This window comes from Apis cerana, linkage group LG9 (assembly GCF_029169275.1).
Source record: "Apis cerana isolate GH-2021 linkage group LG9, AcerK_1.0, whole genome shotgun sequence".
In the NCBI taxonomy this organism is placed as follows: Eukaryota; Metazoa; Arthropoda; class Insecta; order Hymenoptera; family Apidae; genus Apis; species Apis cerana.
The window spans coordinates 11,028,384-11,042,531 of record NC_083860.1 but is presented as its reverse complement, the minus strand read 5'-3'; the positions used below and the strand labels follow the sequence as shown (position 1 = coordinate 11,042,531).

General features: G+C 24.5%; 4 protein-coding genes across 8 annotated transcripts; 1 reads left to right on the top strand and 3 right to left on the bottom strand.

Moving 5' to 3' along the window:
- Window positions 1–24: 24 nt before the first annotated feature.
- On the bottom strand, window positions 25–1,419 carry LOC108000542 (uncharacterized). Its single transcript, XM_017060929.3, has 2 exons — window positions 497–1,419; window positions 25–419 (listed from the first exon to the last, which is right to left on the bottom strand). Exons 1-2 carry the CDS (start codon window positions 1,250–1,252, stop codon window positions 204–206), a joined length of 972 nt encoding a protein of 323 aa, XP_016916418.1. The 5' UTR covers window positions 1,253–1,419; the 3' UTR covers window positions 25–203.
- Window positions 1,420–2,220: 801 nt separating this feature from the next.
- LOC108000578 (ubiquitin domain-containing protein UBFD1) lies at window positions 2,221–5,455 on the bottom strand. 2 transcript variants are annotated; one of them, XR_001766579.3, is made up of 6 exons: window positions 5,317–5,455; window positions 4,435–4,809; window positions 4,149–4,339; window positions 3,858–4,046; window positions 3,503–3,711; window positions 2,221–2,940 (listed from the first exon to the last, which is right to left on the bottom strand). XR_001766579.3 is itself a non-coding variant. In XM_017060998.3 (5 exons), exons 1-5 carry the CDS (start codon window positions 5,327–5,329, stop codon window positions 3,601–3,603), a joined length of 879 nt encoding a protein of 292 aa, XP_016916487.1. In that variant the 5' UTR covers window positions 5,330–5,455; the 3' UTR covers window positions 2,221–3,600. The 2 variants fall into 2 exon arrangements, 1 of the variants encoding a protein (XP_016916487.1); XM_017060998.3 differs by having other exon boundaries at window positions 2,221–3,711.
- A 1,149-nt stretch (window positions 5,456–6,604) lies between these two features.
- On the top strand, window positions 6,605–8,960 carry LOC108000579 (upstream stimulatory factor 1). 2 transcript variants are annotated; one of them, XM_017060999.3, is made up of 5 exons: window positions 6,605–6,762; window positions 6,968–7,038; window positions 7,170–7,450; window positions 7,517–7,681; window positions 7,756–8,960. In XM_017060999.3, the coding sequence occupies exons 1-5, from the start codon at window positions 6,722–6,724 to the stop codon at window positions 7,960–7,962; spliced, it is 765 nt and encodes a 254-aa protein (XP_016916488.1). In that variant the 5' UTR covers window positions 6,605–6,721; the 3' UTR covers window positions 7,963–8,960. The 2 variants fall into 2 exon arrangements, with proteins under 2 accessions (XP_016916488.1, XP_016916489.1); XM_017061000.3 differs by having other exon boundaries at window positions 6,627–6,894.
- A 41-nt stretch (window positions 8,961–9,001) lies between these two features.
- On the bottom strand, window positions 9,002–13,618 carry LOC108000577 (V-type proton ATPase catalytic subunit A). Of its 3 annotated transcripts, XM_062079641.1 has the most exons (13): window positions 13,459–13,549; window positions 13,001–13,356; window positions 12,526–12,641; window positions 12,334–12,446; window positions 11,874–12,239; window positions 11,743–11,799; window positions 11,582–11,676; window positions 11,186–11,457; window positions 10,903–11,086; window positions 10,706–10,823; window positions 10,346–10,626; window positions 10,075–10,264; window positions 9,002–9,994 (listed from the first exon to the last, which is right to left on the bottom strand). In XM_062079641.1, the coding sequence occupies exons 3-13, from the start codon at window positions 12,605–12,607 to the stop codon at window positions 9,902–9,904; spliced, it is 1,851 nt and encodes a 616-aa protein (XP_061935625.1). In that variant the 5' UTR covers window positions 12,608–12,641; window positions 13,001–13,356; window positions 13,459–13,549; the 3' UTR covers window positions 9,002–9,901. The 3 variants fall into 3 exon arrangements, with proteins under 3 accessions (XP_061935625.1, XP_016916486.1, XP_061935624.1); XM_017060997.3 differs by lacking the exon at window positions 13,001–13,356 and having other exon boundaries at window positions 13,459–13,618; XM_062079640.1 differs by lacking the exon at window positions 13,001–13,356 and having other exon boundaries at window positions 9,002–10,264; window positions 13,459–13,618.
- Between the last annotated feature and the right edge of the window lie 530 nt (window positions 13,619–14,148).

Genomic DNA, 14,148 nt, shown 5'->3' with positions numbered 1-14,148 from the left:
TAACAATTTAATAATTTAAATGTCTCATAATATTAAAGTTTTTATGTATATAAAAACTTTACAAATATTCAGTTAAATATTAATATATAATTGAACAATTTAATAAGACACATTTAAAATTTTTTAATTTTACAATATAAGAATTTTTAACTAGAAGATATATTTATATAGTTTGTAAAATGTATTTTGTAATACATAAAGATTTATCCATATTCAGAAGTGATTGTCAAGCTAAAATTTTTTCCTATAACATAAGTGCTATGATACCAAATTCTCGTATCTAACAAGATAATATCTCCAGCATAAACAGTAAAATTAAAACGAGTACAAACATTATCACATTCTGGAGTTGGAGCAACACTCCATGTTTTATTACCTATAATTTGCCCTTGCCACATTAAACGCGATATATAATCTAACTGTAAAAATAAATCAAAATCTATAATTAAAAAATAATTGAAAAATAAATCCACAAAATTATTGTTATTATACATACATGCATAATAGCACCTTCTTCATATCCTAAAAAAACATAATTGGAATAAGGAACCTCTGCATCCTCTGGTAAAAAATGAGGAAGATTGTAATATTGTTTCATGACATCTAAAATCTGAAGGTGACAATTTTTCCAACCAACATACCAAGGATCTTTACCATTAAGTTGCATAGCTCTTTCTTCATTCATAGCAAAAACATCACGTAAATTAGTAAAATTACTTTTAAAATGTAAGAACTGACATTCATCTACTGAATCATAAGCACCATCAATATTCTCATATAAGTTTTTAAAAAATTTCCAGCTAAATACTTTTGAAGCTGGCCAATTACTTGCAGCATGTTTTATTATCATAGGTATAGAAGAATAAGCATATTGTTTGAATTCTTCTCTTGTTAAATTTGATAAGATCAATGCTGAAGTAACATCCCGACAATAATCACAATTTGAAATTGGTCTTGTAAATTCCCATATCAAATAATTATTTGGTATTAAACATCTAGTTCCTCGAATACTTTTTATTATATCAAAATATAAATATTTAAAAAATATGCTTAAAAATATTGATATAAAAAAGGTAAAGAAAATTTTTTTAAAACAAATATAATCTGAGATATAGTTTTTCTTATATTTTGCATTATTTTTTACACTTGCAGATTTAAGCTCTGCTAATGATGCACCTTGTTCCAAAAAACTCTCAGTTAAAGCTATAAATGCTTTTTGTATATCTTCTAAGGTATTATTACTTTCTTCCATTATAACAATCTCAATAAGTATTCAGCATTTAATATAAATTTAAATAATTATTGAGAAAAATAAAGAAAAAGAGAGAAAAAAAAATATTTTATATTTTTTTTTTCTATTATCAATTTCCGTGGTATTTTATTGCTGATTTGTTCATTTATATCTTACTTATATATTTCAAATTAATAAAAAAATTAATCTTGTTATCAATAATCAACAGGTAACAATTGCTTTTCAACACATTTTCTTAAAATTAATTTTTTTTTCACACTTTGTTTAATCATATAATCACATTTCATTTATTAATATTATTAGCATTAAAATTTATGCTATAGAGAAAACATTCGATTATATGGAAAATGTTTATTATATGTTGGTTAGAAATATATTCATATTAATAATAACAAATTGACATGGATTTTATTATCTACATATACGAAATATGAAAACATTCGAAGAGAAATAAAAAAATGACATTGATTTAAATAATATTAATGACATAAAAAGAGATTGCCACAAAGTATACATACTATATATACATTATCTTACACATAGAACATCATTTGTGTAACACATACAAATATTGTTTTAAACCTTGAACGGTTTAAGTAAAACATTTCACAAGAATGTGAAAGTTTATAATTAATTCTGATTCAAGGATTTAAATAATTCTTACATTCATTTATATTAATAAATGAAATTCAATAAAACGTACGAATTTAGTTAGCTTTGAATAATTTAAAAATTTAATAGAAAATTTCTTATTCACATATCTATTGGATAAATATAAAGATTTAAATATTCTTTAATTACATTATTTAATTAAATAATAAATTCAATACTTAATATTTCTGAAATTACATATTTTGTTTACAAAAATTATTTAAATTAAAAAATATTTTAATATATAAACTTAATAATAAATATTTGTTTTAATTGAACTAAGTATATAAGTAAATGAAAAAAAAAAAACAATAAAGAAGACTTAAAATTGTTTATTTTTTATCAAATCACACAACATGATGTACAAGTCTTATTTTAAATGGACATTGAATTTTTCAAATGTGCAAATAGTTATGAATTCCATATAGATATTATAATAAATACAAGTTTGATTTGTTGTTTCCAAATTCTCATTTTTTCAGTTGTACATGTTATACAGTATAAAACCTAATTTACAGCAGTTATAATACTAATGTAATAATTTACGCTCGTCGAGATATACAGTCCACTTGAATTTTAGAATATAATAAAATTTTGACATAATTCATATTCTCTTAGACAATTTTTTGTCTTATATGTAGGCCAATATCAAGACGTGTGCAATTATATTTTGACAAATTCGTTGTTTTTTAATCGAACATTCCTATTATTACATTTTTTATTCATATAAAATGCGGACTATATTTCTTGATAACTTAATTTATTGCAATTTGATGAATGCTATTTATAATTCGTACTCTTTAATTGTTTTTTAATTAAGTCAAATTAATTTGCAACAATTTTGTCTTTAATGTAACATTTAAGAAAATAAATTTATAAAAATATGAAACAATTCATTTTTTTGAATATTTAAATTATTATAATTTTAATCTATATATTATATTTAATATTGTTAAATATAGTAAAAGTTGAATTATTTCTCGACGAACTTCAAAAGATTGTAAATGCAACATCATAACTTCTTTCTTCACTTCCTCCTATAAATGTAATTTTACAAATATTTCACTTTTATTTTTAAAATTTAAGTTTTCCTATTTAAATAAACAAAAAAGATGAAATGCTTTTATCTGGTCTTTTAAATGACAATTCTTTTTTTTCTTAAAATAATAAAACATTTTTTTTAATATAAATATATTTTTGTAAGAATCAAAAAACCTTTGTTCGTTAAAATGATAATTTTTTTTCCCTAATATAATAAAATGTTTTTTTAAATATAAACATATTTTTTTTAAAACTTAAAAAAACTTATTATATTTACAAATCTTACATATGATTCAGAGAAATCAAGAGAGAAAAGTTACAGTTACAGTATCAATTCAATATATTAAAAAATGTTAATAAATCGAAAAATCACAATATCATATAAACATTTTTTTAAGAAATTACGATTTTAAAGTATATTTAAATACAAGTCAATTTCTATAAAATAATTTTACCATTATTTTTAACAAAATTAAAAATTATCTAAGAAAATTTCCTTAATAGAATATTTTTATTAGAACATATCAATTATTATCCAACGCAAAATAAGTTACTTACTGTTAAAAATGTGTGACTAGTACAGTCGTGTTTGTATCAATGCTTACACCTGATTACGCTTTGTTTTTGAAAAGACAGAAATTTCCTTCAATATTTGATCAGAAGTAGCACCACTTGCCAAGAATAGCATCTTTTATAGCCGATATATATTGCGCAGGAACCCAATATATCCAATATCTCGAAGCCTCAGTCGTGCCTAGTTGTATAGCCTAAAATTTAAAAAAATATTTATGTAAATCATTTGCTTTTATTAATATTTCAGAAACTAATAAAATATTATAAAACTCAAGCTTAATATTTCAAGTAGATAGAATAATTTATATAATGTAATTCTGAAATTATGAAATTGACAGACCATAATATGATATTCTGGATGATCATGTATTGGTTCACTGTGTACACCTTTTATGGAATTCATAGGTATTTTATCTGTTCTTTCTTTTGTACCAATCCAAAGTTGATCTTGTTCCAATTTAAATGTTAATCTAACTTTACCACCAGATTTATTTAACATGCCAGCCAATGGAAATTCTGGTAGTGGTTCCTAGAATTAAAAATAATTAAATTAATATAATATAATACTAATAATTAATTTAATAATATAGACATAAAAATTATTATTTTAATTAATATAAATAAATCTTACCTTACTATCTAATATACCAGGCATCACATCATCTGGCATACCTTTATCTAATACTTTCCTATGCATTTTCTGTTGAGATAAAGGTTCCTTATTTGTAGTGGAAGCCGCTTCATCTGATAAATCCTGCTTTGTTGGAATTGAAATGGCTAATACATCATCTAATTTTGATCCTACTACCATAACTTTGGCACCTTAAAATTATTATTATAATAAAAAATATATATTAAAAATCAATTTTTTAAATTAATTTTTTAAGAATAAAATTTTATCATATTATAAAAATTACCTTTTGTGACACCCAAACTTCTTAATGTTTGTTCATCTTTGGCTAATCCTTTAATCATAACTTTTTGCATAGCTTGAGGCACAGATATGATGTTTTGAAGATGAGCCTTTAATTCTGCCACTGTACCATCAAGTGGAAAATTTACATTAATCCTTTGTTTATTATAAATTACTTTGAAGTCTATATTCTCTTGGGGTGGATCTTGCGAGGTAGTTGCAATATTACTATCTGTTTTTTGTATATCTTGAATTTCATATTTTGATGATGAATCTTTTGTTTCTATCAATAAATTTTCATTAGAATTTGTGTTTGATACTAATTCAGTATAAGAAGTTGAGTTACAAGAGTTGTCGTTGCTTTCACTTTTTGCAGCATCTATAAAATATGAAAAATTTAATGTATTTCAAATATATATTTACATTATTATATCAAATATAATATAATTTCATATAAATAAGAATATAATTATTTTTAATAAAAATAATTAATAAATTATAAAAAAAAATAGAAATTCAAAAATCGTGTAAATTATAAAAGAAAAAATTTTATGAATAAGAAGGTTATGTTTAGAATGACACATATTAATGAAAAAACAGGAAAAACACAAATTATTAATAAAATTAATAAATGTAAAATATTATATTTTTTAAACGATTTAAAACTAAATTTATAAAAAATTCTATGAAAATAATGATTATTTTCACGAAACTAATTCAATATATACAATTGCTCACTGTAATATTTTATAATATAATTTTTTCGGAAAGTAGATATTAATTATACTTAAAATAATTAAAAACAAATATAAAAAACAATGATGAAAGATATTTATTGAATAAAAATTATTAATAAAAACACGAAAATCGTCAAGTTAGCACGTACCGACGTACTCCATGATGAACTGTATTTCATTGACCAATCAAACTATTGCAGGATCCGTTGCAGTTCCTGCCATTCGTATTTACTCTGATCTTTGGAATGACTTTCAAATTTTCAAATATGTTCTAAAAATGTAAAACGAAACTACTTTCTTTATTTAAATTTAGCTTCAATTTAATGTAATATAATAAAATCTTTATTTTTTATCATTTAAATGTTATCAGGAATTTTTTAATTTTATATATAAAAAGATAATTGTATATAAAGGTGTTAATATAATATAATATAATCCGTTAATATTGAAATTCATCTTTGGAGAGTTGATTTTAAAAACCAAAACAAATATAAAGCTGATATATATAAGTAAGTACAAGAATATCAGTTTTGCGGTTTATTTATTAAGTTACAAGGAATTGAAATTTGTGTTGTAGATAAGATAAAGCGAGACAGGTAGATCAAGCAATTTTATTTTCGTCATATTGCCATTTTTCTATCTCCGTTTTACTTTATCTAATACAAAAATTGTTTATAATTTAATAAATAATTTTTAATGGACATTTTTGTATATCAATACTTTTATTTGTTTTATGATTTCTAAAAACCTACTATGTTAATGAATATTTTAATACTTTGTATATAAAAATATATAAAATGTAAATATATTTTAATTGTTCATTAAGAATATTTAGTTTAATAAATAATTTTAACTATAAATTTCAATAGAAAACTTATTATTCATATTTATTGTGATCATACTTATGAATAAATAAATAAATTCTCAAATTTTCTTTTTAATATTTGATTTATTTTTTTTTTTTTAGAAATTAATTATTTGATATAATTATTTCAAGTAAAAATAAAATTTCATATATTTTTCCATTTTATTAATTTTTACCATAAATTTTGAAATATTATGCAATTATTTTAAATCCTCTATTTCCAATATATGCTTATATATTTTTTTTTGAGACAATATTAGATGATGTTAATGTGTATAGGTTAAGTTTTTGTTTTTATAGATTTTGTTTTGTTATAACAAGTACGACAAAGAAAGTTTTCATTAAATGTTTATTTTTATTTTATTTTTTAATCTAATTTCCTTAATATTATTTAAAAGTCTTATAATTTTTTATATTAAATATTAGTTAAAATATACTATTCTATTTAAAAAACTTTATTTTTGATATTACAAAACAAAAAAAAATTTTATCTATAAAATGATAAAGTAGATAATTTTAATTACCAATAATCGGTATATTTGATAAATTTTAAATTGTAAATTCATATGATGTAAGGTGGCGTAGTAATCAGAAATCGCCATCTTGTGCACCACATGACCTCGTTGCCGTGTCCCGTGACCAGCTCACGTGAATTTTGACAAATTCAAACGTTTTTGGTAGAAAAAAAAATGGATATTTTGGAGCAGCATCTCGAACAACAGGATGTCAGGTAGTGTTTATGTTAAATATCGACTGGCTGATAATGCGAACACCTATCCCTCCTGTTTCGCTCGAGGTCTCCTCAAGGTCATCACGTAGTGCACAGTGCGCACTTACAAGACTTAGGACAACGGTCGTGGAAGTAATAGGCATAGACGTAACTCTAAAGATAATTTACATATCCATTCTTCAATGTACTTATGTTTGTTTTACAGTACTGTTAACGCAAAGGATGACGGTGGCACAGGAATTGTTATTGAAGAAGCGGAAATCGTAGACTGTGAAGGTAAATATATTTTTATCATGAACATTTAGAAATATATGTTTTTCAAAAATTGTTAATTTACATATGATTGAAAGTTAATTATATTTACTAATTATTATAAATATATAATTTGAAATATGAATTTTTTGTAGGAGAAACTGTTGCAGAAGATGGAATGCGTTATCAAGAAGCACTTGCATATAGAGTAGTTCAAGTAAATGGAACTACTGCTGGCAATGAAATAGAATTGCCAGTCACCCAACCAGGAAATAACACTGTACAGGTCCTGACATCCCCATTAAATGGCCAGTTTTATGTTATTGGAAATGCCAATGATGTTTTCACGACTGCACAAACTTCTAGATCATTGGTTCCTAGAACCACTACTTTACAAATAGAAACACCAAGGAATTGTACTACTGTATTAAAGAAGGTAAATGTTTTGTTTATTTTTTAAAAAAATTTTGAAATTTCTTTTGACTGATATGTAATATTTTAGAGAGATGATAGAAGAAGAGCTACTCATAATGAAGTTGAACGTCGACGAAGAGACAAAATAAATAATTGGATTGCAAAATTGGGAAAAATTATTCCTGAGTGCAATGCAGCTGCAAATGGAAGTGGTAGTGGTAGTGGTGAAGGAAAGGCAAATTATGAAACTCAGGTAATAAAGTAAGATATTAGAGTTATAAAAATACATATATAAAGATAGTAATATTTTATGGATTTCTTGTGCAGAGTAAAGGAGGAATTTTGTCAAAAGCCTGTGAATATATAACAGAATTAAGAGCAGCCAATCAGGGATTGGGTCAATGTTTACGTGATAACGAAAAACTACGACAAGAAATAACTGCTTTGAAACAACTCGTTGCACAATTGAAACGTGAGAATCTTCAACTGAGATCACAAATCTCGCCCTCTACAGGAACGAACGTTGATGTTTGAATCCTTAAAGTTGTTAGTTTATAATATATTGCTTTTTTTTGTAAATATTAGGATATATGACCTGATCGATGATTAAAAAAAATATTTCCTCTTTCATGGGAATCAAACAAATTTCATTACACTATTACACAAATTCTTTGAAATATCGATCCTAATGGTATGGTCATAATTACCGTCATAACTTTGTATATCTTTACGCTACTTTAGATTTTTAAATAACGTGATGTGAATATAGCATCATTTGTTTTACACCAAATTATATTTGTTTTTGGATTAAATAATTTGATCAAATATTGAAATGTTATAATCTTAATATATTCATGAATACATTATGGGTGACAATTTATAATTATCGAATGATGTCAATGAAGTTGCATCTATTCGTTCGTTGCATAAAACTTATGAAAAAAAATTTTATTTTTATGTATGCATGAGTGCGTTGGATCGAATTACCTCGTGTATCTTGAACGAGCCAAGGCTGTGAATATTAAACATTGATTTGAATTTTTCGGATGTGCAATTTTAAATAAACTAATTAAACTTAATTTAAAAAAAAGGAAAATAGACAAAACAGTTTATTACAGTACAATTATGATGCAAAGTATGACGACTGAATCTTTACAAATATCATTATCAAATATTTTTTATTTTTAATACTGTTTTCAGAAGTATAGAATGCATATTTCGTAAAAAAAAAAAAATAATCTAGGAACTGAGAATGTAAAATAGATTAATCGTACACGTATAAATGTGTATATATATTTATATATGTATATATACATGTGTGTGTACATATGCATATACGAACACATATAGCAATAAACATATTTTTTTCAACCCATGATTCTAAACGCTATGAAAACGCGTTGGAATAATTAAAAAAATTAAATATTGATTTGTAATATATCGTTGATGTACATACCGCGAAGGTTATTGTTATATTATATTATTATTATTATTATTATTAATTATTATTATTAAAATGAAATTTATCGAAATATCAGTATTTTTATTTAACCATTAACAATTTTAAATAAAGTTTGATCTTTTTATGCGTAATATTTATTCGTTTTTTACATATGATACAATGGAAATGTCGAAGTTATTGGAACACTGTTTTTTTTAACGATAAAAGATCTTGCATTTTAATAGTTTTAACACTTTGACACTTTTTTTTTAAACTTTTAGACCATATTTCAACGTTTAAAATAACATCTACTTTTATGTAACGTTTATATTCGTCACTTAACACGTTTACATAATACACTATTATAATACAATATTTAATACTCTTTAATTCCATTCCTTTGTAAAAAGCTACCACATCAGCCCATGCTACAAGAAAGTAAAAAGCAATTATTTTCTTCTTTTCAAGAGAATAACAATGTATGGATGAATGGGAAGCTTCTTACGATATTTTTACTTTAACTTTGCATACATACAAAAATTTCTTCATAAAAAGGAATCTATTTATCTATATAAACAGATTTTTCCATGATTGAATTCCATTCGCGGAAAATAAAATAATCGGAAGCTTAATTCGCCAGACATCGCATCATTTATCCCAACAATTTAAAATAATTACATATAGATTCATTCCATATATGAATTAACTCATTATAGTACTTAATATATAAATGTTTGCTGAAATCGGAAATACATTTAAGGATGTCCTATAATTTTATTATATATATTGACTTAACATCACGAATAATTTTTTTGTTTAAACATTAGGTTTATACACATAATTTATAGATTTTATATTTGTAATTTTTTTTATATACAATTTTTTAATAATTCTTGAAAATTAATATAACTGTAATGTGTAATATATAATTACAAATGTTTATATTTTACTCCAGTAAATCCAGGACATCCTTAAATGACCAGCATAAGATTCCTGAACATAGAGAACTTAATTTATATAAATGTTTGAAAATTAATCTTCTAAATTTCTAAATGCCTGTTGAATATCTTCATGTAATTGATCAAAATCAGCTCTGATTTTTGCTTCACCGTCTTGTACTGGATCCTAAAACAAAAAAAAAAAACATAATTTACATTATAGATTTTAAAATGAAGAAATAAAATTATTTTAAAGATAATATTTACCTTGAATTTCATAGAACTTAATTGATAAAGAATATTATACATGCTATCCTTAATAACATTCCATGTTATTTTATTATCTGATTGTGCCGTAGATTCAACTGCATGTCTTGCCATATCATAAAATGCGATCATGTTTCGTAACATTCCAACAGTTTTATAAAATGGACAAAAACGATCATATGGCGAATAACTGTATAATAAATAAATAACAATAAAAATAGAAATTGATATATATGACCAAAGATAATCATAGTGAAAAAATAATTTATACCTGTTCTGTTGCAAAAAATCATCTTTTAAGAGTTTCGCAACTTCTAAAGTAATTTTATCCGTTTCCGCAAGAGAAGCTTTACCGACTAATTGTACAATTTCTGATAAATCTTCTTCCTCTTGTAAGATTTCTTTTACTTTCGTTCTCAAAGGAACGAATTCTGCAAAATTTTTGTCGTAGAAATCGTCTAAAGCTCGAAGATATTTACTGTATGAAATAAGCCAATTAATTGATGGAAAGTGTTTACGTTGTGCAAGTTTTTTATCAAGACCCCAGAACACCTAAACAGATTGAGAAAAAAACAGATGGATAGAGAAAATAATAATATAAGACAAAAATAAATATTAATTCAATTAATACCTGTACAATACCCAAGGTTGCACTGGTAACAGGATCAGAGAAATCACCACCTGGTGGTGATACAGCACCTACAATACTGACGGAACCTTCTCGATCGGGATTACCTAAACATTTCACTCTGTAAACAATATATAATGTTTTCAATAATATAACCAATTAATATATATCCATATGCAGTAAATGAAAATTAAAATTACCTTCCTGCACGTTCATAGAAGCTAGCTAAACGAGCCCCAAGATAAGCGGGATATCCAGAATCAGCAGGCATTTCAGCTAATCGACCAGAAATTTCACGAAGTGCTTCTGCCCAACGAGATGTTGAATCAGCCATCATAGATACATTATAACCCATATCTCTGAAGTATTCTGATAGAGTAATGCCTATAATATACAATCATGAATACATATATAATCGAATTTTAAAAATGAAATATATCATATCGTAATTATATTGCTTTTTTTTTTATTAATTATATCTACCTGTGTAAATAGATGCTTCACGAGCTGCTACAGGCATATTTGAAGTATTAGCAACCAAAGCTGTACGCTTCATGATAGATTCAGTAATACCATCAATTTCCACTGTTAATTTAGGAAAATCACGCAATACTTCAGACATTTCATTACCACGTTCTCCACAACCAACATAAATAATAACATCAGAATTTGAATATTTTGATAAAGCTTGAGAAATTACAGTTTTGCCACAACCGAAAGCACCAGGAATGGCTGTAGTACCACCTTGAACGCATCTATAATTTTAATATTATAAATATCTCTTATATTATATATATATATATATTAATATATAAAAAAAATTATAATATATTATAATATATAAATGTATATAAATATATAAATAAAATAAATTCTTACGGAAAAAGTGAATCTAATACTCGTTGACCAGTAAGTAAAGGATGATTAGCTGGTAATTTTTCAGTGACTGGACGAGGTTGTCTTACAGGCCATACCTATATATACAAAACCATATTATTATATGAATAATAATAATATTAAAGGAAAAATTATTTATCTACCTGAAGCATAGTATATTTGTGCCTCTCGCCATCAAATTCTGTTTCCAGAATAACATCCTATAAAATAAAAAATATATATCAGATATATAATTAAAATAATTAAATCAAACTTGTATTAATTTATAACTTACAGACACTGTATAATTGCCAGCAGGTGCGATATAAGTCACAGTTCCTTTACTTTTTGGAGGTAAAATCATTTTATGTTTCACTAATGTATTCTCATAGACTACACCAAACAAATCTCCACCAGTGATGTGGCTTCCATTTTTGATATTAGATGGATTAAATTCCCAAGCAGCACTTCTTGATAATGCTGGTACATTAATACCCTTTGGGATGTAAATAGAATTTGTAAGCTCATTGATATCTTTCAATGGTCTTTGAATACCATCAAAGATACTGCCAAGAATACCAGGTCCAAGTTCTACAGATAATGGCTTTCCAGTACGTAAGACTGGATCACCCACAGTTACACCACTAGTTTCTTCATATACCTATACCAATATATAAATCTATATGTTATAATAATATAATAATGATATAACTTAATATATATACTTTCAAATTATATAAAAAATCATATTATACCTGTATAGTAGCCATATCACCTTCTAAACGAATTATTTCTCCAACTAGTTCATAATATCCTACTCTAACCAACTCATACATAGCTGATCCTGACATTTGTTCAGCTGTAACCACTATAAGAAAATAAAAAAAGAAATTATTTATTAAGTCAAAAATATAAATTCAATAAAAAAAAATATATTATAAATTAACCTGGGCCAGATACAGCATATACATAACCAAATTTGGTTTCTCTCTCCTCATTACTAATTTTGGGTAAGCCTTGGCTCGTCATTGTGAATTGTTATTTAAGTAAAACCAACAAATAGCTGAAAATAATTTACATTATAAAATAAATAAAAAAAGTTATGATGTACATGTACAAAGAGAAACATTTAATAGAACAAAAGTTAAATTAACACTTCTGATTATATTCTGTAAAAAAAAAATACAATAAAATGCAAAATATATATGGTTAATCATTCCAGGGAAATGTAAGTTTTGATATAAAAACAATCCTAAAGAATAATATTTAATTCTAATGAATAATAGAAAGGTATAATTATGATTGATGCCACTTCAGTCTGACATCTAATTAACAATTCATTGCACACTAACAAAAATATGACAAAACGAACATAAAAAAATAACGATCGTGGACAATGTATTTTGAATTGAATGTTCTTACACCCGGTCTAAGTCAATTACGGTCAAAATCGGTGAGAAAGTCGATGTCAGCTAATATATCCATTCATCATAAAATTCACGTGAGCAGTTCATTTAAAAAGTAGGCGTAGCCCTTTAAGCCCGCGAGACGTCTGCTCGCTTAATGTAATGTCGAATCCAATCAAGATATTGCCATAGAAATAGAATAGCTTAACTCATTTTTTGAATAAATATATATGAAATCGATGATTCCGTATAATTGTAGACAACGAATAAAACGCATAAATTCTTATGGTGATCGAAAAACGATGGCGCATTCAAACTGGCACGATCGATACTATACGCGCCAGTCTTTTTTGTAAAAATCTCTGGTTTCCTCTATATAGTACGAAATCGTTATAATTGCTTTGACTATATAATTAATTAAGATGAAATAACATAATCTATAATCAATGAAATAGATGACAATAAGAAACTTACGAAACGAGAAACGAATCGAAGTAAGTCCAGTCTACAATAGCAAGTCAATCTTTACAATCGAGCCTGCTATCACAAGACAGGTCAGCTGACTGAAAGATGTGCTCGTTTTCAATTATTTGGCTCTGTATCTCAATTAAAGCAGTATTTTCAAACAAGCGAAAATTTTTATCTTATATCATTAATTTAATATAGGCGATTTTTCATAGATGTTTTATAAAATGTTAAATTATGAATAAAATTAAATAGAATATAAAGACCAATTTATTTAATTTTTATTATCAAAAATGTTATTTGTTTTTTCAAAAAGAATTAGTTTCAATTTTAAAAAATAATAATTAAATAATTAAATATAAAAGCATAATATTTAAATTATATTATAAAATTATAAAAAACTATAATATAGTGTATATATATATATATATATATATATATATATATATATATTAGATAAAGTTAAAAACAATTGAATAAATTATGTTATATATTAATTATTTCAATAGTATATATATTATTTCAATTAATATAGGCACTCATATAGCGTAATAATTATAAATGTATAAATAATTATATATATATATATTTATGTATTTATTCATTTTTAAATAGTTTTAATGAAAGTTAAAATAAAAATTAAAATTAAAAACTGTCAAGGTAAATTAAATTTTATTACTTTATATATATATATATATA

What these genes read in the sequence shown, in the direction of transcription:
- LOC108000577 (XM_062079640.1), bottom strand. Translation starts at nt 12,607, where the DNA reads ATGACGAGCCAAGGCTTACCCAAAATTAGTAATGAGGAGAGAGAAACC. An exon ending in GTGATATGGCTACTATACAG is followed by an intron (nt 12,240 to 12,333) that starts GTATAATATGAT and finishes ATATTGGTATAG; the next exon opens with GTATATGAAGAAACTAGTGG. An exon ending in GTATTAGATTCACTTTTTCC is followed by an intron (nt 11,458 to 11,581) that starts GTAAGAATTTAT and finishes TTAAAATTATAG; the next exon opens with ATGCGTTCAAGGTGGTACTA.
- LOC108000578 (XM_017060998.3), bottom strand. An exon ending in AAGTTTGGGTGTCACAAAAG is followed by an intron (nt 4,340 to 4,434) that starts GTAATTTTTATA and finishes AATAATTTTAAG; the next exon opens with GTGCCAAAGTTATGGTAGTA. An exon ending in ATCCAGAATATCATATTATG is followed by an intron (nt 3,712 to 3,857) that starts GTCTGTCAATTT and finishes TTTAAATTTTAG; the next exon opens with GCTATACAACTAGGCACGAC.
- LOC108000542 (XM_017060929.3), bottom strand. Translation starts at nt 1,252, where the DNA reads ATGGAAGAAAGTAATAATACCTTAGAAGATATACAAAAAGCATTTATA. An exon ending in AAGAAGGTGCTATTATGCAT is followed by an intron (nt 420 to 496) that starts GTATGTATAATA and finishes TTATTTTTACAG; the next exon opens with TTAGATTATATATCGCGTTT.
- LOC108000579 (XM_017060999.3), top strand. Translation starts at nt 6,722, where the DNA reads ATGGATATTTTGGAGCAGCATCTCGAACAACAGGATGTCAG. An exon ending in CTCGAACAACAGGATGTCAG is followed by an intron (nt 6,763 to 6,967) that starts GTAGTGTTTATG and finishes TTTGTTTTACAG; the next exon opens with TACTGTTAACGCAAAGGATG. An exon ending in GTACTACTGTATTAAAGAAG is followed by an intron (nt 7,451 to 7,516) that starts GTAAATGTTTTG and finishes GTAATATTTTAG; the next exon opens with AGAGATGATAGAAGAAGAGC.